Consider the following 27,655-nt stretch of genomic DNA (forward strand, 5'->3'; position numbering starts at 1 on the left):
ACCCACAAAGCGCGGGATCATGACCTGGGCCGAAGTCAGACACTCAACCGGCTGAGCCACCCAGGTGCCCCATAGTCCTGTAATGATTTATGCGACCTTGATTGCTCAACTTAGAATCACAGAAATTGTTACATAAGGTGTAGACCCATGCGTGACTCAGGGAATAAAGTTTAACAAGACTTTTTCTGTTTTGAGTGGCTTCAAGTCTCTGCTGTGGAGGTAGGAAAAAGGTGGGGTCTGGACTGAGAGGCACAGACTCGAGAACATTCCAGACCTAGCCCTTCGGTGGCTGGCCAGTAGTAGGTAAAATGGTCAGGTTTGTGAGGCAAGATAGTTGACGCCTGTGATTTTATGCTGTGCTGTGGGCCCAGGCCTATTTGGGTGTAAAGCCAACTTGACTTGGAGGAAAGTCTTCGTTCAGAATCTCTGTATAATGGCTGCACCAGCCTGGAATGTAGCCCCAGAAGCAGGGGATCAGGCCTCCATCATTCACAGGGCAGAATCTGTTTTAAGATACTTGGTGACACTTACTCCCTAGAGCCAAAAATCTCTGTAACTTTCCACTTTGTAGATAGGCTAACCAGCACCAGCTTCCCTTCAGCAGCCGGAGAACCGCTGGGCCAGCCTAAGCTGGAAGGGTGAGCTGAGCAGAAATGGGCCCTGTTTCCAATGACCTCAAACTTGGACTTTCCTGAGGATCCTGGTGCCCGAAAGGGAGGGGGCCCAGGCAGGGGAGAGCCTGGATCTGTCCCCTGAGAGCACTCTGGGGATGACTGGGGCACCTTATACCCCAAGTCACAGAGAAACACCCCCACTGCTCCATTAAATGTGACACATTGAGAGCATGTAAAGCAACCTTGACATTGTGATTCTAAGAAACAGATGAAGGGGCGCCTGGCTGGCTCAGTCAGTAGAGCATGTGACTCTTAATCTCGGGGTTGTAAGTCTAAGTCCCACGTTGGGTGTAGGGATTACTTAAAGAAAAAAAAAAAAAGTGAAGGCATTCCTTTTTGCTTCTTGCTTTCAGAAATAACACTTTAAAAAAAAAATCATGGTGGAAATATGCCACTCTGGCATAAGGATTATTTTGAGCCGAAGGCAAATGAGAATTAACAGATGTGAGGAGGAGCCTTCTAGGAGGTTCCCTTGTGTGACTAAAAGCAGAAACTTTTGAGAAATGAGGACTGTCACAAATCCCCCATTCTGGGAAGGGTTAAGTCCATGAGGAAGACAGAAAGTGGGCGTCGAGATGGGTCTACAAACAAACCTTAGGAAAGAACCTCATCTTCCATTAGTTTCCCACCTATATTTACGTCCCCACAGTGGGCCACCCCTGAAAACCTAACCCCCCTTTCTTTTGCCTTGTCATTTCTCTACAAACTTATTTTTCTTTGTTAAGATGCTATATATATCCCAAGTTCTAATGACCCCTCTGAGTTACCTATCACTGAATTTTCCCACACTGCATGTGTTGATAAACTGTTTCTCTCTTGTTAATCTGTATCAGTTGAATTTTCTTTTTTTTTTTATTATTTATTATTTTTGAGAGAGAAAGAGTGAGAGAGTGTGTGCGTGTCAGACGGGAGGGGCAGAGAGAGGGAGACCAAGGATCCCAAGCGGGTTTGATGTGGGCTTGAACTCACGAACCGTGAGATTGTGACCTGAGCTGAAATCAAGAGTTAGACACTACCCACTGAACCACCCAGGCACCCCTCAGGTGAATTTTCAAGGCCCAGCTAGAGAACTTAGCAGGGTGGAAGAAAAGGATTTTTTTTCTCTCCCAAATGTGATAAAATACATGTAACATAAAGTTTAGCCTTTTAACCATTTTTTTAAATGACTTTTTTTTTTAAGTTTATTTATTTTGAGTGAGACAGAGACAGCACAAGTGGGGGAGGGGGCAGGGACAGAGGGAGAGAGAGAGAGTCCCAAGCAGGCTCTATGCCATCAGTGCAGAGCCCAGCGTGGGGCTCGAACCCACAAAGTCCTGAGATCATGAGTCAAAACCAAGAGTCAGGCGCTTAACCGACTGAGCCACCCAGGTGCCCCAAACCCTTTTTCCCACTTTTAAGTGTACTGCTCTGTGCATTAAGCATATTTACATGGCACAACAGCAGCAACCATCCCTCTCCAGAACTTTTTCATCTTCCCATTAGACAGTAACCCCCGTCCCCCACCGCTTCTGCTCCCCACGGCGCCCCACCCTTGGCAAGGGCCAATGTCATTTCTGTCTCTGTGAATGTGACCACTCTAGGTACCTCACAGGACTGGAATCACAGTGTTTGTCTTCCTATGACTCTCAGTGTTTCTGGACACCAGTGTGTGGGTTCCCACACCGCCCGGTTTTCTGGTTCTCGAGACACCTACCCGGCGTCCTATAATGTCACCCAATTCTAACACCGCCTACCTGGAGTTAGCGTCAGACCCCACAGGTCCAGGCTCAGCCCCACAGGTCTGCCGGCCCCTCCCCCACCTCAGAAGCCAATCCGCTGCAAGGGGAGGTTGTCATCCGTGCTTCTGACCAACTGGCTGTGAATGGGGTTCCCATAACCCCCTCCTCGGGTTCGGTAATCTTCTAGAGGGGCTGGCAGAGCTCAGGAAGGCGGTTTACTAGCTAGACGTTCATCATGAAAGGGTACAAGCTCAGGAAGGCCAGGTAGAAGAGATGCCTAGAGCCCGGGATGGGGGACGGGGTGTGGAACAGCCACCCGCAAACCAGGGGCTCCGCTCTCAGCCCCTCCCCATGTTCGCCAAGCCCGAGGCTCCCCGAATCCCTTCGTCAGGGCTTTTTATGGGGGCTGCGTTTCACAGGCATGATTGATCACGGCATTGGCCATGGTGAGTGACCTCGGCATTGGCCATGGTGAGTGACCTCCGTCTCCAGCCCCTCTCTCCTCCCCCAGGTGGGGGGTGGGGCTGAAAGTACCAACCCTCTAATCACCCTTCGGTTTCCTTGACAACCAGACCCATCTTTACAAAAGTCAGCTCATTAATATACCTCAGGTGTGGTTGAAGGGGGCTTGTTAGGAAAACAACTGGAAAAGGGCTGGTAATTAAAGACATCTTACCACTCTTCGTGCTCCTAAGGGTTTTAGGAGCTCTATGCCAGGAAAAGCATGAAGGCCAAATATATAGTACTTTTACTTTTCTTTTTTTCTTTTTTTTTTTTTTTTTTTTTGAGAGAGAGAGAGCGCAAGTGAGTGAGGGGCAGAGAGAGACAGAGAGTCCCGACATGGGGCTCGAACTCACCAACCGTGAGATCATGACCTGAGCCGAAGTCGGATGCTTAACCCACGGAGCCATTCGGGCCCCCACACATTATCTATTTCTAATTATAAATCACAATATTACAGTCTTCAAGTCTCATCCATGTTGTTGCGTGCGTCGGAATTTTCTTCCTTTTTAAGGCTGATTAGTATTCCATTGTCTGTTTCCACACTTTGTTATTCATTCCAAAAATAACACTTTCAAGTGCACTTACTTTCTTCCTATAAATATTGACTTATATTCAGATGGGTTTCGTAGATGGGGAAAAAAACCCGAAGTTACTTGTTTCCTTCTTGTGTTGATACCCATGTATTAGTTTTTTGTTTTTGTTTTTGTTTTTTTGAAGGGCAGAAAATCGAACCAACAGGATTCTTTTTCCCTTATCTCCTGAAGATTAGTTTACTTTTTACATGTGACTAGAGTAGTGAGTGTATGTATTCAGCAAATACTGCTGATTGGTAAATAAAAGCTGTTGCTCTGTGAGTGACTGAAGTAGCTTATTCGACTCTAGGTAATTGTGCAACGTGTGCCATTTTTAGCCCTGGAGGTTCAAATAGACTTTCAAGTTGTGTGTTCTTGGCCTGGGCAATTTTTGCAAAACCATGCCTTGCTGGACAAGTTGCTTTTTCTGCCGTTCTCATCGTTACGTCTGTGCTCTGAGCTTTGGAGAGCACAGCATTCCAATCGTTCAACCCAGCAAGTTTCTGCTGACCCCGTTTCAACCTGCCCGAGGCAACTGTCGCTTCTACAGCCCGTCTTCAGATGCGTCCAGCTTTGTGGTTCTGAATTTCAGCAAGCACGTCAGACACGTTGACACAGCGACCATTCCGACCATTCCTTAACTTTCTGTTTCTGACTCCAAAATAATCGGTGAGGATGGAGAGGGAGGCAGCCGATGGGCTATGGGGGGTTGACATTTGGGTTCAAATCTTATTTTGTTTTTTCTCCATCGTGGAGACTTGACTTCACCGTTCTTTCAACTTGTCTGAACTTTATTATCTGTAAAGAAAGAATAATGAGACCTCACAGTAGTCTTGCGAGGACTTAGATGATAAAAGGGTAGTACAGTTGCACATTCAATGAACGGTAGCTGTTGTTTCATTCGTGAATGAAAAATATCATGCTTTGCCAAGCAATTGTCTTATATGATGTAACATTTGGTCTGAAGCATAATTCTAGATGATTCTAAATTTCTTGGAAGCTTGGATTTTTAGTGTGTTTTTCATGTGGATATTGGTATATCTGCTACTAGTTGCTGAGAAAGCTGACGTGGTGATGGTTTTATTTCGTAAACAGGTTTTGCTCTTTGAAGGCTAACTTCCAAAATTCGCGAAACCTCTGCTAATCTGTAGATGATACTAACAGCACTTCTTTTTTTTTTTTTTTGTAACGTTTATTTCTTTTTGAGACAGAGAGAGAGACAGAGCATGAACGGCGGAGGGGCAGAGAGAGAGGGAGACACAGAATCGGAAGCAGGCTCCAGGCTCTGAGCCATCAGCCCAGAGCCCGACGCGGGGCTCGAACTCACAGACTGTGAGATCGTGACCTGAGCTGAAGTCGGACGCCTAACCGACCGAGCCACCCGGGGGCCCCTAACAGCACTTCTTAAATAATTTTTTTTTTCTTGGCGGGGGCACCCGGATGGCCCATTTGGTTAAGTGTCCGACTCTCGGTTTCAGCTCAGGTCTCACGGTCTCAAGGTTTTGTGAGTTCAAGCCCCACATCGGGCTCTGCGCTGCCAGGGAGCAGGGAAAGGGGTAACGTTAGGCAGGGAAATGTAAGGGGCCTTCAGGGAGGCAGCTGCAGCTCCAAGTAGGGGGCTGAGGAATCCTCAGCGGCAGCAGAGTTTGGGGAAGAAGAGGAGACGATAAATGTGTTCCGGACCTGCCCGAGCTAGGTGTCATGTGTGAAGCCTCACGAACTTTCTGATGAGGTCCCAATAAAAAGTCAGGGACAGAAATCCTCAGCGGCTACCCAGTGGGGACCCCTCTCACTCTTGAAAGCTTTATCCTTTCCCTCAATAAACTTGATCGCTTTGCTCACTTTCTGTCGTCAGCGAGATTCATTCTTCGACTCCGTGAGACCAGGACCAGCCTCTCTCCCACCCTTCTGTTAACATCAGCGCAGAGCCTGCTGGGGATCCCCCCACCCTCCCTGCCCCTCCCCCACTCACAGTTTCTGTCTCTCTCAAAAGAAATAAACTTTTTAAAAATTAAAAAAAAAAAATTTCCCTTGGGGCACCTGGGTGGCTCAGTTGGTTAAGTATCAGACTTTGGCTCAGGTCGTGATCTCAGGGTTTGTGAGTTCAAGCCCCACATCCGGCTCACTGCTGTCAGCCTGTCAGCGCAGAGCCTGCTTTGATCCTCTGTCCGCCTCTCTCTCTGCCCCTCCCCCGCTCTCTCTTTTCTCTCTCTCTCTCTCCCTCTCAAAAAATAAATAAAACATTTAAAAAATGTGCGGGTAAAAAGATTTGTTTTAGTTTTTAATCACCCGTAATTCCACAATATAGAAATAATTACTGTTATCATTATGTAATATTTTCTTCTGATGTTTCTTAGTTTCATGCATTCTTGTACATAATTGGTACACTGGTTTCATGTCATTATATGATTATTTTCTGTTGTCTTAGTTTGGGTCCCTAAAACAAACTCTAAGACAGGAATCTGAATGTAAAGAAGTTTTTTGGGAGGTGAGCCCAGGAAGCAATGATAATTGAGTGCCAAGTGACACAGGAAAGGGAATGAAGACACGCTATCAAGCACATTTCCGGCATGGGCTACTGGCGTATAATGCTGCTGGGGAACTTTAGGAGACAGTGTGGGACACAAACCTGGGCATTGGGGGTATTTGTTGTGAAAATTAATGCAAGGGAACTTCATTTAGGGTGGAGTTGGAAGGCCGGGGGAGCGCGCGTGCCCCACCACTCCTTGCCAATGGCAGACCCAACAGAAGAGACCCACCTTGCACTGGTACTATTTTATTGCCCCAACAGGAGGAGGAAAGACTTTCCTCCTCCCCCAGCAACAGCCCAGCCAATGAGAAACTGTCACAACTCAGCCAATGAGAAGCTTCTATACTTCTCCCAGTACACTCCAATAGACTTTCGGTTTGCAACAACTCCTCCCAACTCTCCCCCACCCCCTTTCCTCTGTAGGAGAGCTTTCCTCTCCTGTGTTCTGGGGTCTTGCTTTCTAGTATGCTTGAGCCTGGTGGTAATTTTCTGCTCTTCCTGAAGGAACCCATTTTTTCGCTGGTAAAATAATTGGCAGTTTTCTTTTTAAGGTTAACATTACTTGGTGATGAGAGGTGGGATCCAGAGAAGACCCCCAGCAACTTCGGAGGTGAGCCAAATAGGTGGCGCCCCCCACAGATCTAGTTGGGTTCACGCTCTTTCGCCAACCCCGGAGTTGGAGGGTATGTCCTCGCCTGGATTTCGAGCTCCATTCTTTGTATTAGAGCCGTCCAAACTTTATGTGAGATCTGTTTTAAGGCTTGTTCTCTCGGAGAGGACTGATTTGGCCTTCAGTCGGACTCCTTTTTGCCATTGGATTGTTCCTGTTGGAATTGTGCCAGTTTGAACTGCGTTGGTCTTTGGTCCAACTCTTTTTTTTAGGATCAACCTCTGCCTGTTGGAACAGTGCTAGCCTTCTGTCCTACTCTTGTTTGGAACTGGACGGTTCCTCCTGGATCGATGCAGGACTTTGGTCTGATTCCTTCTGGAACCAGGCTGTTCCTGTCGAAATCGTGCTGTTTAGGAATTTTTCTCTTTGATCTAGAGAAAAACCTCCAAGAAATGGGATCCCAGTCATCAAAATATTTTGAGCCCACCTCCCTCCACACCCTCACTCTGGCGTCTGGTTTGATGTTTAAAAACTATGTGGCTTCACATACACATTTATAACTAAATAGACTGACTTAACCAAAAATAATTTAGAACTTCCGTGGCCATTATGGGGAGCTTTTGCTCTCCCAAACTTGTTTTACTCAAAATTTAATTGGAAAGATGCAGCTTCTAGGAGGGAAAAACTGAGATGCCTATTTAAAAAAAATTTTTTTAATGTTTATTTATTTATGAGAGAGACAGAGCATGAGTGGGGGAGGGGCAGAGAGAAAAGGAGACACAGAATTTGAAGCAGGGTCCGGGCTCTGAGCTGTCCACACAGAGCCCAACGGCTGGAACTCACGAACCCTGAGACCTGGACCTGAGTCGAAGTCTGATGCTTAACCAGCTGAGCCACCCAGGCACCCCTGGGATGCCTATTTTAAATGGTTCCTTGAGGCTTCCAAATATTTTCAAATATTCTAAGTTTGTCTCCCTGCAAAATGCTCTTGCTAAGTTAACTTAGACAAACAATTGAAAGGAGTCAAAGTGGTTTCTAGGCCTCTTTCCCCCACTCCCCTATCTTCTTTGTCTGCAACCACTTTGTGGTCGTGCCTGCCTCTGTGTCATTTTCCTCTGTTGTCTCTGCTGAACTTCCCCTTTTCCTTTGTACCTCTCCCACCCCCCTCTCCTTTACCTACTAAAACTGCCTCTTTGAAGTTAACTCTCCTGAGGATCCAAAGAAACCCCAAATTTGTTATGTTCCCTGGACTAAGGCCAAGTTAAGATCCATAGTTAGAGAGTTGTTTTTTTTTTTAATATGTGAAATTTATTGTCAAATTGGTTTCCATACAACACCCAGTGCTCATCCCAAAAGATGCCCTCTTCAATACCCTTCACCCACCCTCCCCTCCCTCCCACCCCCCATCAGCCCTCAGTTTGTTCTCGGTTTTCGAGTTAGAGAGTTTTCTAAAGTAACTGAGGAATCCCATAAATTTGCTGAAGACTTTAGCATAGTTGTTTAAATTTAGCAACTGGCTTCTCAAGATTCATGTTAATTAGTCCACATGCTTGTTGGTGAGGGCCAGACCAAATATTGGATGAAACTAGCCCAGTGGGAACAACCTGAAAGGGATTTATTTAGAGAAACAGACTCCTAACTTTTGGCAGGATGCTAGAATGCTTGCTGGAAATCTCCACTGAGCAATTACAGTAGCTTTTCCTAAGCCTGTTGATTAGAACAAAATTCAGGCTGACACACAAAACCCTGATGAACACATTCATGACTGAAAATCGACTCCAAGTTGTCTCTTAAGAAAGTTCAGGTCTTCCTTTAGAGGTTGAACCCACCAGGCAGCATTTAACTCTGTTTATTAATGGACACAACCCAGATCTTTCTCCTTTAGTTAAAAGGACCAGGTTGGAATGGGAAACTATTCACTAAACATTTAGTTAATTTGGCAAACCAGCTCCCTCACATCCAAATGAAACAACAACAAAAACCCATCTAGTGCCTGCTGTCACTGGAAAGAGCCAGGGCATTGGTAAAAAGATGATTACAAATGTAAGTACTCTAGGCACCTTCAGTTTTCCACTGAGTCCAGTGTGTTTCTAATGCCCAGTATCTGGGCTCTGAGGAGCTTCAGGGCCTCTTCCCAATCCTCCCCTCTAACTGGCCCCAAGAAACTACTCCGGATTGGGAATGACTCTCGAGCCACACTCCATGCCCAACCCTACCGCTATAAAGCAGCCCCTGCCTTGGAGTTACTGAATCAGTTCACATAGCGGGGGTCTCAAACCTCAACGGATTTCTGTCTGAACCCGTTCCCTTTTGTCTGGCCCTTTGAGAGTTATACACCCTTATCCTTGTAGTTCCTCTGCCTCTATTCATTTATTGGGCTAAGATTTCTTAGAAAAGAATCATGCTGGAATTTTCTTTTCCCCAAAGGGGGAATAATGCTAAAATTCGATCATAATCATCAAAATAGCCAACTAGGTAAATTAAATGGTCCTTTGACATCTTTTATTTGTTCTATCTTTAAAAGATATTTTATTTTAAAGTTTATTTATTTTGAGAGAGAGAGAGAGAAAGTGTGTGTGTGTGTGTGTGTGTGTGTGTGTGTGTGCACAAGTGAGGGAGGGGTGGAGAGACAGAATCCCAAGCAGGCTCCACACTGTCAGTACAGAGCCCAATGCAGGGTTTGATCTCACAAGCTGTGAGATCATGACCTAAGCCAAAATCAATAGTTGGACCCAACCGACTGAGCCACCCAGGCACCCCTAAAGATTTTATTTTTAAGTAATCTCTATACCCAATGTGGGGCTCAAACACAACTCTTTTTTTTTTAATTTTTTTTAAAATTTTTTTAAACATTTATTTATTTTTGAGACAGAGAGAGACAGAGCATGAATGGGGGAGGGTCAGAGAGAGAGGGAGACACAGAATCTGAAACAGGCTCCAGGTTCCGAGCTGTCAGCACAGAGCCCGACACGGGGCTCGAACTCACGGACCGCGAGATCATGACCTGAGCCAAAGTCAGCCACTTAACCGACTGAGCCACCCAGGCGCCCCTCAGACACAACTCTTAAATCAAGAGTCACATGCTCTACTGACTGAGCCAGCCAGGTGCCCCTATTTGTTCCATTTTTGATGGCTCTATAGCCGAGTCCAGAGACACGGATTATTTGTTCCTATTGGAACAGGTGCCATCCTCGTTGTGGCAAAATCTTCCACCGATATTTCCCTACCAGTATTGACGATCATTTTGTCAGTAGACCAGTAGTTTATCCTGAAGATAAAGATTTACCAGAATTGAAGCCGGTGACATCTGACAAGACCACTTCCCCAAGATGTCCAGACCAGGCCTGTATACTTTTTTTCTCACTGTTGCTTCTTTCTCTCTCTCTCTCGTGGGAAGACAGTGCCTCTGTCGGCATTTCCCAAGCCCTTGTGAAAGGGGGAAACCTTCTGATTATGGCCTTTAAGAAATAGCCTCCTCGTGATCCTGGGACAAATTAATTTTTCACTTGCTTTTTCTGAAGGGTTAGAAGGTCCAGAATTCACAAAAGTCTTCTTTCATTCGAACTGTTAACTCACTTTGGATTCTTATCCAAATTCATGGTCTCTGAATTTGCAACCCTACAGGCTGTATTATCAATAACATTTTTAGTTCCAAACAGTTATTTTGAGATAACAATACTGTTTTAAGATGTCTTTGACGTTTTAAGATGTTCTGCTCTTTTGCAAAAAGTTCATCAGCTGTTGCTTCCCATTTATACCTGGACTGCTTCTCCCCAGATGGACTTGTGTTCTTCCTTCAGTGTTGTCTTGCAGTATTCACTATTATGCTTTCATGACTGCTTTAAGCAGAGACTTCCAGGAGGCATACATGACTATGGTTTGCCTTCAGAAGGAGAATTTTTCTCCCCTGTCAGAATAAATATTTCAGTTGGCTACTTTCAGCCCTAGAGTCTTGTTTTAGAACCATCCGTCATACAATTTGGAATTATGCTACTTCTTCTGTTTTTACGTATAATTACTTAAGTTTTGTATTTTGTCATCAAACTTTAAAAAAAAATGTACCCTATAAGGGGATGCTGGCTCAACACTTAGAGATGATCTCAAACTCTTATGACCTTGAGAAGATCTAGACTTTAGATGGGAAGTGCCTGAGAGTCCCTCCCTCCAACCCTTCCTTGTTATTCAAATGTGGCCTTAAGTGGTTTCCAACAGCTATGGACTTTGACATAGGACAGGAAAACCAGGAAAGGTCCTTCCTGGCACTGAGGGACAAAACCACTAAATATAAAGAAATTGACTACTGATTAGAGAGGCTTTCAAAGAAAGATCTTGATTAAAAGAGGGAAATGTGAACATTAATAAAAGGAAATTTTGTTTAGAAATGGAGTTGGGAGGACAGGCAGGGGGAGTGCGCATGCCCTATCACTCCTTGTTCATAGCCGACCCCACGAGATGAGACCCACCTTGCACTGGATACTATTTTACTACCCCTTCAGGAGGAAGAAAGGTTTTCCTCTTCCCTTGGCAACAGTCCAGCCAATGAGAAACTGTCACAGATCAGCCAATGAGAAGCCACTGTACTTCTAACTCCCAGTTTACCCTAGTGGACTTTTCCCGTCTAACAGCCCCTCCCAACTTCCCGTTTTTTTCTCTAAACTTTTTCTCCTTTGTTTGGGGGACTTGCCTGCGGTTTTGCTGTAGCTTGCTTGTCCCGGGTTGCAACTCTCTGCTATTCCCAAATAAACTCTTTTTTCCCCCCTGGGGAAATAACTGGCAGTTTTATTTTTAAGGTTAACATCGCACACCAGCTCCTATCCGCCTATTGATTGAAGGCTTCTGGGGAAGAGAGCAGAGGGAGACTTGAATCCCCTGGCATTCCTGGCCTGCCTTGTACTTGGGCAGAGCAGACGGTGGTGATGGAGAAAGCCCTCCCGCAGAGCTGCAGGAAGTCAGGCCCAGGGCTGAAGGGCAGGTGCCGGCAGCATCCACCACACCATGGTATTAAAGACCGGCTGTAGACTAGTCTAGATGGTGGATGAATGCCTTCTCAGGGGTTACACTCCTGGTAATTATTTCTTTTCTGTTCCTCCTAAGGGTAAAATTTCTCAAAGGAGTTCTGGATAATCATTGTCTCCACACCTTCTCATGCCTTTCCTTCTTCAGTACATTTTTTATAGGGTTTCTATCGCCCTCTCTTTGAAATACTGCTTTAATTTACCCAAAACCCAAAACCCCCATCTTGCCAAATCTCATCATTACTCTTCTGTCTTCAATTTACTAGCCTTTCAGAAGCATGGGATCCAGCCTTTTCTTCTAGAAACACTCCCTTTGTGTCTGTGACTACATTTTTGCCCCCATCTGTCTCCTTGGGTGGGTTCTCTACCTGGAAATGTTGGAGAGCCTCAGGGCTTGGTCTTCGGCTTCTCTCGCTTTGTTAATTTTTGGGGTTCTCATCTTATTTCGTTAACAAACATTCTTTTTTTTAACATTTTTTTATTTTTTTATTTTTATTTTTGAGACAGAGAGAGATAGAGCATGAACGGGGTGGGTCAGAGAGAGAGGGAGACACAGAATCCGAAACAGGCTCCAGGCTCTGAGCTGTCAGCACAGAGCCCTACGCGGGGCTCGAACTCACTGGCCATGAGATCGTGACCTGAGCTGAAGTCGGACACTTAGCCGACTGAGCCACCCAGGCGCCCCATCGTTAACAAACATTCTTAAGTAAATCTAGCAAATGTCAACATTAAAAAAGTTTTCTTTTTATGTTTTTATTTTATTTTTGAGAGGGAGAGAGACAGAGTGTGAGTGGGGGAGGGGCAGAGAGCGAGGGAGACAACAGAATCCAAAGCAGGCTCCAGGCTCTGAGCTGTCAGCACAGAGCCTGGCATGGGGCTGGAACCCACAAACCCGTGAGATCATGACCTGAGCTGAAGTCGGATGCTTAACCGACTGAGCCACCCAGGAGCCCCCAGATGTCAACATTTCATATAATCTTGGGATATGTGTACATTTTTAAAGTAACATTTTGGGGATTATTTTTAGTATTCTTGAAATATTTTATATTTAAAGAGGAAAGAGGGGTGCCTGGGTGACTCAGTTGGTTAAGCGTCCAACTCTTGATTTGGGCCCAGGTCATGATCTCACAGTGTGTGGGATCAAGCCCCATGTCAGGCTCCGTGCATGCTGTCAGCATGGAGCCTGCTTGAGATTTTCTCTCTCCCTCTCTCTCTCTCCCTCCCCTGCTTGCATGTGTGCTCTCTCTGCTCTAGCTCTCTCAAAATACATAAACAAACAAACATTAAAAAAAATAAGAGGAAACTTTTACAAATTGTTTAGGAACATGTAAGCCATTTGTAAACCAAAGCACATGATAACATTCACTTCTCCAGCTGTCATTCCTTTTTTTCTTTTATGTTTATTTTTGAAGAGAGACAGAGCATGAGTGGGGGAGGGGCAGAGAGGGAGGGAGACACAGAATCCAAAGCAGGCTCCAGGCTCCAAGCTGTAAGCACAGAGCTGTCAACACAGAGCCTGACGTGGGGCTCCAACCCACAAAACATGAGATCATGACTTGAGCCAAAGTCAGACGCTCAACCGACTGAGCCACCCAGGCTCCCCTTCCAGCTGTCATTCTTCAGGCAATTTCATCTCACAGAGGACAACTGAAGACAAGAGGCACCTAAGTTGCCAAAATTATATGCCCAAACTAATAATTATTCCTAGGAGAGATCCTCAGATCCTTACTTCAAGCCTATTAAACTGTACCTTAAAAATAGTGAAAAGTGAAATATTATTAGAATCAGGAGAAGGAATAAAAATATAAGAAAAACAGACATGAAACTTTAAAGAGTTAAATGGCCATTATTAAGTATATGTAAGGAAATCCATAAACCCCTATCCCTGTGTTTCATTACGCCTTAAGAGTACTGCATCAAATGGCATAATAATATATGCTGGTAATGAGACCAAATAATAACAGTTGTCATTCCGTTTTGCATACCTTAAGGGTAGAAGAGCATTAGCAATACAGTTTAGAAAAGTGCCCTTCAAAATTAACATTTTTTTGTTTTAATATTGAAACCTGATGGACTTCATTTCTGTCATCCACCTTATAATAAAAGCCTTAACCCAAAGATGTGACTCCAAGAATGGGAATCACAGACACAGATTGGAAACCCTGTGAGGGCATGAAACATGCATTTCAGTTAGATGCAGTTTGCTGCTTTCGTACAAACAGCTTCCCCCAGCGGGCAATTGAAAAACTTAATGTTTATTTTTGAGAGAGAGAGACAGAGTGCGAGTGGGGGAGATCAGAGAGCTGGGGAGACACAGAATCCAAAGCAGTCTCCAGGCTCTGAGCTGTCTGCACAGAGCCCAACACGGGGCTGAACTCAGGAACCATGAGATCATGACCTGAGCTGAAGTGGGTCGCCCCCCCCAGAGCGCAATTGAAAGTAGAATAACCAGAGGGGATGAGGGGAAGTCTCTTGTTAGAAAACAAAAAAGAATTCCAAAATTTCTTTATGTATTGAAAGTACTCCAGCTTTTTTTTTTTAAATATATGAAATGTATTGTCAAATTGGTTTCCATACAACTCCAGCTTTTTTTAAATCCCTGAATGTCCTACAATGTATCTGAATATCCAAAATAATGACTGAACATTAATAATATGCAGTGCAAATTCATTTCACAAATGTTTCTTCAAATTCTATTTCTCTTAGTTTAACTGAAGCCATATTTAACAAACAGAAAAAAAAATTAATGAAGAGAAAACAGACCCACTGATTTAAATCGCCAAGGGTTGGGAAGGAGATTATAATGATAACTTCGGTAGTATTTCATAAATCATTATTTTTTTATTTTTTTTAATGTTTATTTATTTTTGAGACAGAGAGAGAGCATGAACGGGGGAGGGGCAGAGAGAGAGGGAGACACAGAATCAGAAGCAGGCTCCAGGCTCTGAGCCATCAGCCCAGAGCCTGATGCAGGGCTTGAACTCTCGGACCGCGAGATTGTGACCTGAGCTGAAGTCCGACACTTAACCGACTGAGCCACCCGGGCGCCTTCATAAATTATTTTTTAAAAATTGACAGGATAAAGGCTATGTCTGGCTTTCTAATTTTCTTTTTTTTTTTTTTTTAAGTTTATTTATTTATTTTGAGAGAGAGAGCATGGGGGAGGGGCAGAGAGAGAGAGAGAGAGAGATTGAGAGAGAATCCCAAGCAGACTTGGTACTGGTAGCACAGAGCCCAATGCAGGGCTCAGTCTCACCAACTGTGAGATCATGACCTGAGCTGAAATCAATCATCAGACACTTAACCAACTTAGCCACCCAATTTTCTTGATTGAGTCAAGGAAAGCTGTATCTCTATCAGATGATGTATAAGTCTGTGAATTTCTCTAAGGGATCATTGGGATACTTTATTAATGTGGAATATTAATCTATAAATTATAAAAAAAACCTCTCCATTTCCTCTATTATTACCCTTCACCTTTTAGATACATAATCTTCACCAGTATTTTATCAGTATTTCATAGACTTTTTCTTTTCTTTTTTTGAACGGAAGGTACAGAGATTTCCTGTACGCCTGGTGCCTGCACATACATAGTTTCCCGCCCCCAACATCCCGAAGTAGAGTGGGTCCATTTGTTACAATTGATTAACCTACACTGAGGCAGTATGGTCAGGCAAAGTCTACAGTTTATAAGAGGGTTCATTCTTGGTGTTGTCAATTCTATGGGTTTGGACAATTCTGTAATGAGGTCTCTATCGTTATGGTGTCATACAGAGCATTTTCACTGTGCTCCACCTATTCACCCCTCCTCCCACCCATCCCCCCGCCCACTGCTCACCACCGATTTTTTAACTATTTCCATAGTTAGCCTTTTTGAGAATGTCATGTAGGTAGACTCATATACTATGTAGCCTTTGCAAATTGGCTTCTTTAACTTAGTAACATGCATTAAAGTTTCCTCCATGTCCTTTCATAGCTTGGTAGCTCATCTCTTTTTAGTGCTAAATAATATTCCATTGTCTGGATGTACCACAGTTGATTTATCCATTCGCTTATTTTTTTTTTTTTAACATTTTTTATTATTTATTTTTGAGACAGAGAGAGACAGAGCATCAACAGGGGAGAGGCAGAGAGAGAGGGAGACACAGAATCTGAAACAGGCTCCAGGCTCTGAGCTGTCAGCACAGAGCCCGACACGGGGCTCGAACTCACGGACCATGAGATCATGACCTGAGCCGAAGTCGGACCCTCAACCGACTGAGCCACCCAGGCGCCCCTCCATTCACTTATTGAAGGACATCTTGGTTGCTTCCAAGTTTGGGCAGTTATGAATAAAGCTGCTGTAAGTATTACACAAATTAAAAAAAGAAATTCTTGTCCTTCAGAATTGCTCAACCAGTTTCTTTCCAATATGTATCCACACCAAACAGAAGAAGCACCTCCCCTGGTCCACTTCATGCTCTCTCCATCTTTGCCTTAATTGCATTATTGCGAGTTGATGTTTGCATATTAATTTTCTTATTTATTTATTTATTTATTTAAAACAATTCAGGAAAATATAATAAAGCACTCAAATGGATCTGTAAACAAGTGCTTTATTTATAGTGCATAACTGGTTGTTTTACAGAAATGAAACAAGTTGGTAGGCAGAGATGGATGGCGACCTTGATATTCAGTTGCTGGATGAAAGTCTGAATTTGAAATAAGAAAAGTGATGGTGTTAGGGTAGCAGAGTAAAGGTTGAGGTTCCATAGGACACACAGATGTGTGCTAGAAAGAGCCTGCCTGTCTGTTTTGATTGACAAGTAAAGACTTAAGTAGTCTGGCTGTTGAAAAATGAAAAATTACACACAGACACCCCAGTTGGTGAAACTTCTGGTCCAGAATTTGGTCTCAGTTTAGAGAGAGTGGTATCACTTACTGGGTACTAGCAAGCTGAAGCACATCGTGTGACTCTGAACTTTGCATAGATACATGACATGGGGTTAAATGTGTCCTTACAGACCAGCTCATTTGAAGAGGTGACATATCAGCTTTCTTAGCAGAGCTCTGGGCTGAAGGCCAGCTGCCCTTTTTCACTTGTTTCTTATCCAAAACTACTGTCTTATCTTGTTTCCTCCTTCTTGTAGACTGTGGGCAGTGGTAAAATACCCATTACCAGGAAGAATCTGGTGAAACCCACTGCAGGAAGTAAAAAAACAAAAAAACAAAAACCCAAAAATCCACCTTAGTCACCAGGGCTCAGGCACAGTCAAATGGTCACATGTTAGGAATCCAGAAAGAATCTACAGTTGAGTCAATAAAAGGTATTAGCCATTAGTGCAATGAAAATGAATCAATATACAAGTCAAATAGCTGGCTGGTCCTGAGTCCATAGATGAGGTGATAGCATGTGTTTACCACAAAAGAGAAGTAAAGGATGAGAAATGGGTAGAGTATAACCCTCTCTGCTATAGTCCCTCACCACGTCTCTGTTGCTTTTATCCCTGCTCCTAAGATACACCTTTTGTGGGTGCCTGGCCGGCTCAGTTAGAAAAGTATCGACTCTTTTTTTTTTTTTTTTAATGTTTATTCATTTTTGAGAGAGAGAGAGAGAGAGAGAGCAGGGGAGGGGCAGAGACAGGGGGAGACACAGAATCCGAAGCAGACTCCAGGCTCTGAGCTGTCAGTACAGAGCCTGATGTGGGGCTCTAACTAACTGGCTGTGAGATCATGACCTGAGCCGAAGTGGGATGCCCAACCGACTGAGCCACCCAGGTGCCCTGAAAAGTGTGTGACTCTTGTTCTTAGGGTTGTGAGTTTAAACCCAACATTGGGTGCAGAGATTACTTAAACATAAAAATTGCTTAAAAATAAAATCTAAAAAAAAAAAAAAAAAAAATAGGCCTTTTGAAAGTTCTGCTTCCATTCTGGTCATGATTCCAAGCTCTCAATACCATTTTATTGGTTCCCCTTGCATGATTGTCCCTTCCCTTACTCCTTCCATGCTGTTTCTTTACATAGATCTGAATCTCTGACCTACATTATTTTCCTTCTCTCTAAAGAACTTCTTTTAACATTTTTTTGCAAGGCAGGTCTACTGGCAAAATAATCCCCCGATTTTTGTTTTCCTGAGAAAAACAAAATTTTTGTTTTCCTGAGAAAAACAAAATTTTTGTTTTTCTGTATTTTTTCTTCACTCCCAAAAGATCATTTTACAGGGTATAGAATTCTAGGTTGTTGTTGTTGTTGTTGTTTCCCTCTGCACTTAAAATTTTCACTCCACTCTCTTGTGTGGTTTCTGAGGAGAAGTTGGACGTAACTCTGATCTTTCTTTTATAGGCAAGGCCTTGTTAAGGTTTGAGTGTTCTGGCATATTTCAAAATGGTTCCTTTCCCCTCCCCCCTGCAGGAAGCCTCTCTGATACCAACTGTGGGAACCTGATAAAGCTCTGGGAAGTAAATGTCACGATATTGTGGGCATCCCTCCGTGACTGGGTTCCCCCGGACTTTTTAACTTTCAGACTTGTTCACACTGAGCCTCCGGCAATTCGTCAGCTACAGTTCAGCTGGTCCCTCCAGGCCAGGGGTCCTGGGGTTCCAGGATTCACCTGTCTGCCTCCTCACTCTTGGGAAAATGGTTGACTGTGAGTCCTTCTCTCTCTTACAGACCTGGGAGGAGTTCTCTTTCTCATTTTTTTTTTTTTTAAAGCTACACTCTCCCCCTAAGTTATACTATATAATGCCATGGATTTTTAATTTTGGAATTTTTGGTGTTTTGCTCCCAGATTTATACAGGCTGGCTCCTTGTTTCAGTTCAAGCCTATCTTCTGAGTAGCATTCCTCACTAGGTAACTTAAATCAGCTGGCCAGCACCTTTAAGCACTCCCTTTCACATCCTATTTTCCTACATTGTCCTCACCAAACCTGAAATTATCTTGTTCGCTAATTTACTTACTTACTGTCTTTTATAGTTTACTGTCTATTTCCCACTATTGACCCTCAGCATTTTGAAGGGAATCTGATGTATGGTAGGTGTTCAAAAAGTACTTGTTTAAAAGTGAGTCATAATTTACTTAAACATTCTGCCTTTGCTTGGCTTTTAGCTGTTTCTAAATCCTATGCTCTGATAAGCATATTTATACATAAAGAAATCTGTACATAAATTATCATCTGTACTTTCCATTTATTTGTTTGTTTGTTCATTTATTTATATTTGAGAGAGAGAGAGAGAGAGAATATCTTAAGCAGGCTCACATTCAGTGAAAAGCCCAAAGTGGGACTCAATCCCACAACCCTGGAATGATGACCTGAGCCAAAATCAAGAGTCACATGCTTAACCAACTGAGTTACTCAGGCGCCCCAGTACTTTTTCCCTTAATAATCCTATAAATGGAATTCCTATAAGTAGAATTACTGAATCAAGAGGATGAATATTTTTAAGGATCTCAAATGTATCTCAAATGTAAGTATTGCCAAATGTTTTCTAAAAAGGCCATTTTAAGGGTTCCTGGGTGGCTTAGCCGGTTAAGCATCAGATTTCAGCTCAGGTCGTGATCTCACAGTTCATGAATTCAAACCCTGCATTGTTAGCACAGAGCCTGCTTCTGATCCTCTGTCTCCCTCTCTCTCTGCCTTCCTCAGCTTTGCATGCTCTCTCTCTCTCTCTCAAAAATAAACATTAAATTTTTTTTTAATTTTTTAAAAATAAAAAAATAAAATAAAAAGGCTATTCTAATTTACCTTTTGCCAATAGTATACTACATACAGTGCCTCTTATGTTTTGCCTTCGTTAACATGGGGTACATTGTTTTTTAAAAAAAAATCTTTGCTAATTTGAAAAATAAAAAACCTTTGCTAGTTTGATAGGTGAGAACAGATGTATTTACATATTTATATTTATTATTTGTATAATTTTGGTATAAGTTACTTTTTACCCATTCTTTTTCTAGATTGCAAGGCTGGAAGTAGGGATTTCATCTTTTTAGGTGTATCTTTTTCTGAAGACATCTTGATCAACTTTTAGCAGTTTCTGGACAACGAATCTCAATAATGGATTGATTTTCCAAACGACTGAAAGCAAAATAACTTGAACTTTTGATATTATTATCACATCTTAAAGGAAGACCAGGTAAAATATAGCGAACCAGGCTTTGTGAATGTTTTAACTATTTAACTCTTTACGATAGCATCATAACGTAGAAATGACTAAGATCCAATGGGAAGTGACACAAGTACTTCATTACTATTAAGGAAGTTCTGAAACCTAAGGATAACCTCTTTTTATGAACTAGAGCATGTTCAAGGTCACTTGTATAGTAACACGAATCTTATTTGCTTGCTTTCTTGAGTGGGAAAGAAATTAGTGGTGTTCGAGCCTATCCATTGATTACAGCAATGCTGTTCACAGAAATATACACTGAGGGGGCACCTGGATGGCCCAGTCTGTTAAGTGTCTGACTTCAGCTCAGGTTATGATCTCACGGTTTGCGGTTTCGAGCCCTGCTTTGAGCTCTGTGCTGATAGTGGACAGTGGACAGATGATAGCTTGGAGCCTGGAGCCTGCTTCAGATCCTGTGTCTCCTCTCTCTGCCTCTCCTCTACTCGTGCTCTCTCATTCTCTCTCAAAACTAAATAGACATTCAAGGAAAAAAAAAGAATGTATTTAAAGAAATATACAGGGGCGCCTGGGTGGCTCGGTCTGTTAAGCGTCGGACTTTGGCTCAGGTCATGATCTCGCGGTCCGTGGGTTCGGGCCCCGCGTCGGGCTCTGTGCTGACAGCTCAGAGCCTGGAGCCTGTTTCAGATTCTGTGTCTCCCTCTCTCTGACCCTCCCCTGTTCATACTCTGTCTCTCTCTGTCTCAAAAAAATAAATAAACATTAAAAAAAAAAAAAAAGAAATATACAGTTGAAGCCACAGCTGTAATTTTATGTTTTTTAGTAGTCACTTTAAAAAGGAACATGTGAAGTTGAAATCAATATTAGCAAGATATTTTTAAACCAGTGTGTCCAAAATACTACCATTACAATATGTAATCAATGTAAAAAGTCACTGAGACATTAACATATATTTTTGTATTGTGTTTGAAATCCAGTGTGTGTTTTTTACCCTTATAGCATATCTCAATTTGGACCACACGCATTTTAAGTCTTCAAAATCCTCATGTGAATAGTGTCGCTCCTTTGAACAACCCAGAGTTTATACTATTTGTTAGGATTTTAAGGGTGCAAGACGATGAATATAATTTTCAGTAATGGGAAGGATATTTCCTTCCCATTTGTCTTCATTTGGGTCCTCATAGTAGTAAGCCGAGATGAGGATTTGAGTGGATGTAGTTTATTTTGGAGGTGATCCCAGGACAACATTTGCAGGGAGTGGAGAAGTGAGACAGAGAAAGGAAGGAAGAAACAAAGGGTGTATTAGCTTGCAAGTTACTGCTTAGGCAGCTGGGCTCCATCCTGCTGGGGAGCACTGGGAGACAATTATTGTAGCTGTAGACAAGGAGATTGGGCATTCATCTACAGCTCCCCATCACTGGTTGAGGGTTGATTACAGGCTTTTGGCTTGCCTTGCGTATGGGCCCAATGTCCTTCCATAGCCAGAAAAAGACCCTTAAGCAGGGAGTTGCAAGTACGCAGTAAGCTGCTGTAGACCTGGAGATGGGCACAGAGGATATGAACTGGAGAGTCCTAGGTCCTGCTACGGAACGTCACACAATCTAAGTAGGGATCCTCTTAGCTTCAGGATCCGCAGAGATCTGTTACCACCAAGACTCTCTCTTGTATTACTCCTCTTGTTCTTCCTTCCTGGAATCGTTCTTGGTACAGTAGGTGTTTACTAAATAGTTGTTGATTGCATGCCTTTCCATTGGGTACCTGCTTTATTCTTTCAGGCCTCTCCACATACATGGGAGACATGGCCACCAGCAGTTATGGGTCATATCTTTACAACTCCCTGATCAGAAAGGAAAGGGAGGTTTTTCCTTTGTAGCTCCAGCAAAAATAAATTCTCAAGAAAGAAAGCCAGTTGGCTGGCTTGGGCCATGAGCCTGTTTCTGGGCCTGCCCCTCTGGCCATGGCCATGGCATATTATGATTGGCTGCTACATTTGAGTCGGTGCCCACCCCTAAGGATATGGAGGTGAAGACTTACTAGAAGGTGTACTGATGGAGCATTTGTGCTCAACCCATTGGAGTACGTTTAAATTGTGAATGCCATTTGTTCCATATGTCTTGGGAGAAAAATGTTTGAAGAATAGCACTGTCTTAGCTGAACCAGCTTAGTACTGCATTATTAGCTCTTATACCTACTGCAGATTTAACACTTGATGCTTTGAATATTTGAGAGGGATCCTGAAGACCATCTAGTAATTTATAGCTTGTAAAGGCACACTATGCATCATGTCTCTGAGGTTTGGGAATAAATCAGGTATAAAAAGATTGAATGTCTCCCTAGATGTTTGCTCTTTGCTCCTCACCAGTCAATGACTGACTTCATTCATGCAGCATATTTTCAGTGTTCGTGCCTGTTATAGCAAATGTCAATGTCACTCCTTTTAATAAAATGCCAGATAATATTTCATTGGATGTAAGACCACATTCTATTTATCCATTCACCAGTGGGTGAGTTGATGGACACTTGGTTCTCACTCCCCCCAACCCCAACACACACCTTTTGGCTTTTATGAGTAGTGCTGCTATGACAATTTTTTTTTAAGTTTATTTATTTATTTTTGAGAGAGAGAGAGAATGAGCAGGGGAGGGGCAGAGAGAGAAGGGGAAGAGGACCTGAAGCGGGCCCTGTGCTGATAGCAGAGAGCCCAATGTGGGGCTCCAACTACAAACTGCAAGATCATGACCTGGGCTGAAGTTGGACGCTTAACCGACTGAGTCACTCAGGTGCCCCTGACATTTGTGTCTAAGTTTTTATTTATTTTTACTTTTAAGATTTTTAGTTTTATGTAATCTCTATACCCAGTGTTGGACTTGAACTTACAACCCTGAGATCAAGAATTGTATGCTCTACTGACTGAGCCAGCAGGTGCCCTTGTGTCTAAGTTTTTATCGTGCAGACATGTTTTCATTTATCTTAGGTAGACAGTGCTGGGGTATGTCGTTGAAAAGACATGACCATCAGTTGACCCATGAGCTTCACCCCAGCCATTGGAGTCTCCTCACCCCCTTCCTTGTCCTCGGAATGTGGGCTCCCACTCCCAGAGGCTGCCCCAAGGACACAGCCTTGAGATAGTGATGTGGTATTGAGAGAATCTGCATGTTATATGTGTCTGAACCTAGTTAAGGCCTCTTCACAGATTTAAGATTTGACTGGTGGGTGTGGGGATCCATTTTTCTTGCTGCCACTCAAGACAAGCTGTATAAAAGTTCACTTTGTTTATGAACACTGCCACCTACCAACTGGAATGGGCTGCCTCTGTCTTCGGTCTCTCCCTGCCCTCCAAGTACAGGGGACAGTTTCAGGTTACACCAGGGGAGCTCTTGGGATGCCTCCAAACCAACAGATACCAGGAGTGGACTTCCTGGGTAAGGTGGTAATTTTGTGGCTGTACCATGTTACGTCCCTGCCAGCAATTTGATTGCTCCACAGCCTGTCCGATACTTACTGCCTATGTAGTTACAGTACTGAACTATTTATTTAAGATCAGTGAACATGTAGGATGCCTGGGTGGCTCAGTAATGATCTGGTGGTTCATGGGTTCGAGCCCCACGTTGGGCTCTGTGCTGACACCTCAGAGCCTGGAGCCTGCTTCAGATTCTGTGTCTCCTGCTCTCTCTGTCCCTCCCCTGCTTACACTTCTGTCTCTCTCTCAAAAATAAATAAACATTAAAAAATATTAAAAAAAAATCAGTAAACATGTGCAGGTAATGCTTTGCATGCTCTGTGCCTGGCCTCGTGGTCATATACTTAAAAGGCATTCACTAAGCATTTGTTAAATGAATGAAAAAAAAAAACCCTTTTATTTATATGTTGCCTTAGGTTTTACAAAGTACAGTTATGAGTTGTGAGGCTCACAATAACTCTGTAGGAAGCAGGAAGAGGGGGGCATATTGATTCCCGTTTTAGACCTGGGGAAAAGAAGGGTCAGGAAGTTTAGGTAATAAGTGAAAAGTCTGTACGCCTGGTCCCCTGGTTCCAAATCTAGTCTTCTCCCTATAATTTAACACTGGTTCTCATAATCCTTCTAAATACCATATTAGTTCATGTACAGGAAATAACGGTAAGAGGTTTCAAAAGATCTTAGTTTGAAAAAAAAAAGGACTCAGCAGAAGCTGAAGGGACAGAGTGTTTTTGGCAGTTTGTAACCAGCTAACTATAATTCTGGGAGTTGTAGGGCTGGAGAGTGGCCTGGGGCAGAGTGACAAGGGAAGTCACTTGACTTCTAACTTTAGAGAGCATGGCCTTCATCTTGACTCAGACCTGCTGGCTGAGCATTTAGGCTGGAAAATGTAGGGAGTTTCAAGAACTATAATCAGGGGAGGGCTGATTATTTAGGTTTATAGATTGCATTATCTGAGAAAGAGCTAACACAGAAAGGGAATAATTGAATAATTATAGTTTTCTTATAATATTGAGACCTAAATATCTTCCTTTTTATAATGGAAATTATCAAACATACATGAAATATCAAGGAGATAGTATAATAAACTCCCATCACCCATCAATTAAACATGGTCAACATTTTGCTATTCTTACACATTTGACTTATAAAAAAATGAATATAGTAAGGCTTTCTTTTTGTTTTGAAGTATACTTATTTATTTTGAGACAGAGAGAAAGAGAGCACAGAGAGGAGAGGGGCAGAGAGAGAAGGAGAGAGAAGGAGAGAGAGGAGAGAGGAGAGAGAATCCCAAGCAAGCTCTGCACTGACAGGGGCTTGAACTCATGAAGGGAGATCACGACCTGAGTGGAAATCAAGAGTCGGACACTTAACTGAGCCACCCAGCTCAGCCCCAAGGCTTTCTTTAAAGGTCATTTCTCTCCTGCTTTACTGAGGTATGAGTGACAATCAAAAAATTGTACAGAAGGTGTACAACTGAGACTTGGTATACATCTACATTATGAAACATTTACAACCAAGCCAATCAACATGTCCATCACCTCACATCTTTTTGTTTAAGTCAAGAGAGACAGAGACAGTGTGAGCGGGGGAGGGGCTGAGAGAGAAGAGAGAGAGAGAATCCCAAGCAGGCTCTGAGATGCCAGCTGCTGAGCCTGACAAGGGGCTCGAACCCATGAACCGTGAGATCATGACGAGCTGAAACCAAGAGTCGGATGCTTAACTGATGGAGCCACCCAGGTAACCCCTCCCATCATCTCACATCTTAACCATTTTTCTTTTTTTCCTAAGAGCACCCAAGATTTGCTCTCTCAGCAAATTTCAAGAACACAGTATACTTGACAGAATAGTATTGTCAACTATAGTCACATTGGTCTACACCAGTTTTCCAACATTTTTCATATTGCATAACTGACATTAAAAATCATTTTTTATTCAAGTATAATTAACACTGGTATTGTATTAGTTTCAGGTGTATATAATGATTCAACAATTCCATACATTACTCAGCGCTAATCATGGTTAAGTATATATATTTTTTTAATATTTTATTTTTGAGAGAGACAGAGCACGAGCGGGGGAGGGGCAGAGAGAGAGAGAGAGGGAGATCCAGAATCTGAAGCGAGCTCCAGGCTCCGAGCTGTCAGCACAGAGTCCGACACCGGGCTCGAACTCACTGACTGTGAGATCATGACCCGAGCTGAAGTTGGAGGCTTAACCGACTGAGTCACCCAGGTGCCTGGCAAGTGTACTCTTAATCCCCTTCACTTATTTCACCCACTCGCCTCCCCTCTGGCAACCAAAGCCATTATCGATAACACCATTTTAGCCAAGGTAAATGGGAAATTATTAAAAAGTAAAGTGATCTTGGGGCACTTGGCTGGCTCAGTCAGTAGAGCTTGGAACTCTTGATCTCCTGTGGTGTATTTGAGTCCCACCTTGGGGGTAGAGTTTACTTAATTAAAAAAAAAAAAAGTGATCTTGCTGTAAGTATTTTGAACTGAAACCTTTGCTTTTTCTTCAATTAGGGTTGAAGGGAAGAGAAGCTGCTGAGCTGGTAAGATGGCCACACAACAACCAAAGACTTAGGAGTGGGAGTCCAAGGTTTTGTTCATCAGGTCCTGCAATCATTCATTCATCCCACCAGCCTATTTGGGCACTTTTCACGCACACTGACCATCACTAGTGGGGCAGCCCATGCTGGACTCTGACTTGAGTCCAAATTGGGTTTCATCATTTATGGACGATGTATAAGTTCTGTCCTTTAGTCTTATCTTTCTCATCTGGAAAACAGGGATAATAAATAACAACACCTTCTTGAATCTGGCCTTGTTAAAGTTAGAAGGGAGTCAAGGCCCCCCTGTAGTGCAACTAACCAGTGTTCTGTAACATGTTCCCTTGGCTACTTTTACTCTGCTGGGCTCCCAGGGCATGATGAATGAAACCATAAGGCCGGCTCTCTCCTCCCTACCGGCCTTTCTCAATCTCAGAGGGCAGCAAAAATCTGCCAAGAGCTCCTTCGTGCAATGCAACAGGTGAGATGGGAAAAGCTTCCCCCAATGACAGCATGCATTCATCTTCAATCCTCTATTACCTTTCTTTAGGTCTTGCAGCTCTACAAAGATAATCTGTGCTAAATCCTGCTGTTGTCTGAGGTCAAACGTTTGGCTCGCAGGCTGGACCACCTGCCCTAGCACCCTTGTTTGGTCCTGATGAGGGCAGCCAGCCCAGAAGGCAGGCGAAAGCCGTCCCGCAGCTCTCAAAGCAGCAGCCCAGGGGGCGCGTCCGAGCCGCGGGGGCGGGCAGAGCCGGCGCCTCCCCTCGGCACCCTCAGCAGGGTGCCGGGGCTGGGAGCCCGAACTTATGCAAAGTTTGCATCCAGGTTTGAGCACGTGGGCGCCTCCGCGCAGGGCCCTGCGGGCCGCGAGCTCGGCCTACCCGCCTTCATCCAACGGCGTCGCCTCGCACCTGCTCGGGGTACGGGCAGCGTGGTCTCCGCCGCCCCCGTCCCGCCGCCTCGCACGCGGCGCGCGGCTCCCGTCTCCCGGCTGCAGCAGCTGCGCGGCCCGGGGGTGGGGGCGGGAACGGGGCGGGCCGCCGGCGCTCTGCTCCCGGAAACGGGTGGTTCTTGGGCTCCCGCCGTGAGGACCCGCGCGGCACAGGAGCTCCGGTATCCCCGCCCGCGTCTCCGGGAGAAGCACGACCCCGCCGGCAAGATGCTGCCCGTGTACCCGGACGTGAAGCCCAACCCGCTGCAGGACGCGAACCTCTGCTCGCGCGTATTCTTCTGGTGAGCGCCCCGCCCGAGCTGCGACATCGCGCCGCCGCCGCGCGCCTGCCTGTCGCTGCCGGCGCCTTCTGGGGCTGGAGGGCAGAGGGTCGCGGCGTGGGAGCTCTTGCAGCCGGCGACGGGAGCACGCGGCTTCCAGCCGCCCGTGGGGCCGCCCCACGCCGGCCGCGTGGTCCCCGTCTGCGCCCCGGCGCCCAGGGCGGGCGCGGGAACAGGGCCGGAGAGGGGTTCTGGGGACCAGGGGATCCCTGCCTTGGTGCTCGCGGCTCTGCCAGCGTCCAGTGCCTGGGAGCAGCAGCAGCAGCAGCAGCAGCAGCAGCAGCAGCAGCAGCAGCAGCAGCGACCGCCGCCGCAGGAGTCGGAGCAGGAGCTGGGGAGGGGGAGAGCCGTAGCTGCCCGGGGAGAATTACTGCCTAGTGGGAGAACCGACTAGACCCTTCCCCCCCTTAGCCCACTTCCCCCGTGCCGCTCAGGGATTCGCACTTCTCATGAGCTAAAGCTGCACCTTTTTCTTCCTAAGCAAGCAGCTTGTGAACAGCTTCCTTTATCTAAACTTAACCGCAGTTTAATTAGTGCCCTGGACCATTGCCATCTCCCCCACGGCGTTCCCACCTCTTCCGATATTCCTTCTGTGACACTGAGCTGCAACTCCACCGGGCTCCCTTGTGTGTTTGTGTGGCTGTGACCA

The 27,655-nt window shown here is 44.5% G+C and overlaps 1 protein-coding gene across 4 annotated transcripts in view; it reads left to right on the top strand.

The window, feature by feature from the left end:
* The first annotated feature begins 2,685 nt into the window (after window positions 1-2,685).
* ABCC4 (ATP binding cassette subfamily C member 4 (PEL blood group)) overlaps window positions 2,686-27,655 on the top strand; it is a 284,074-nt gene continuing 259,104 nt past the window's right edge. For 3 of the 4 annotated variants that reach the window (XM_081794994.1, XM_060636846.3, XM_078432437.2), the window contains exons 1-5: window positions 2,686-2,838; window positions 6,550-6,608; window positions 19,554-19,732; window positions 25,706-25,734; window positions 26,282-26,967. In XM_081794994.1, coding sequence (XP_081651120.1) covers window positions 26,390-26,967 — 578 coding nt within the window. In that variant the 5' untranslated portion in view covers window positions 2,686-2,838; window positions 6,550-6,608; window positions 19,554-19,732; window positions 25,706-25,734; window positions 26,282-26,389. The remainder of the gene's footprint in view (window positions 2,839-6,549; window positions 6,609-19,553; window positions 19,733-25,705; window positions 25,735-26,281; window positions 26,968-27,655) is intronic. The other variant, XM_060636844.3, reaches the window with a different exon arrangement.

The sequence above is a fragment of the Panthera onca genome, chromosome A1 (genome assembly GCF_046562875.1).
Source record: "Panthera onca isolate mPanOnc1 chromosome A1, mPanOnc1 haplotype 2, whole genome shotgun sequence".
NCBI lineage: Eukaryota > Metazoa > Chordata > Mammalia > Carnivora > Felidae > Panthera > Panthera onca.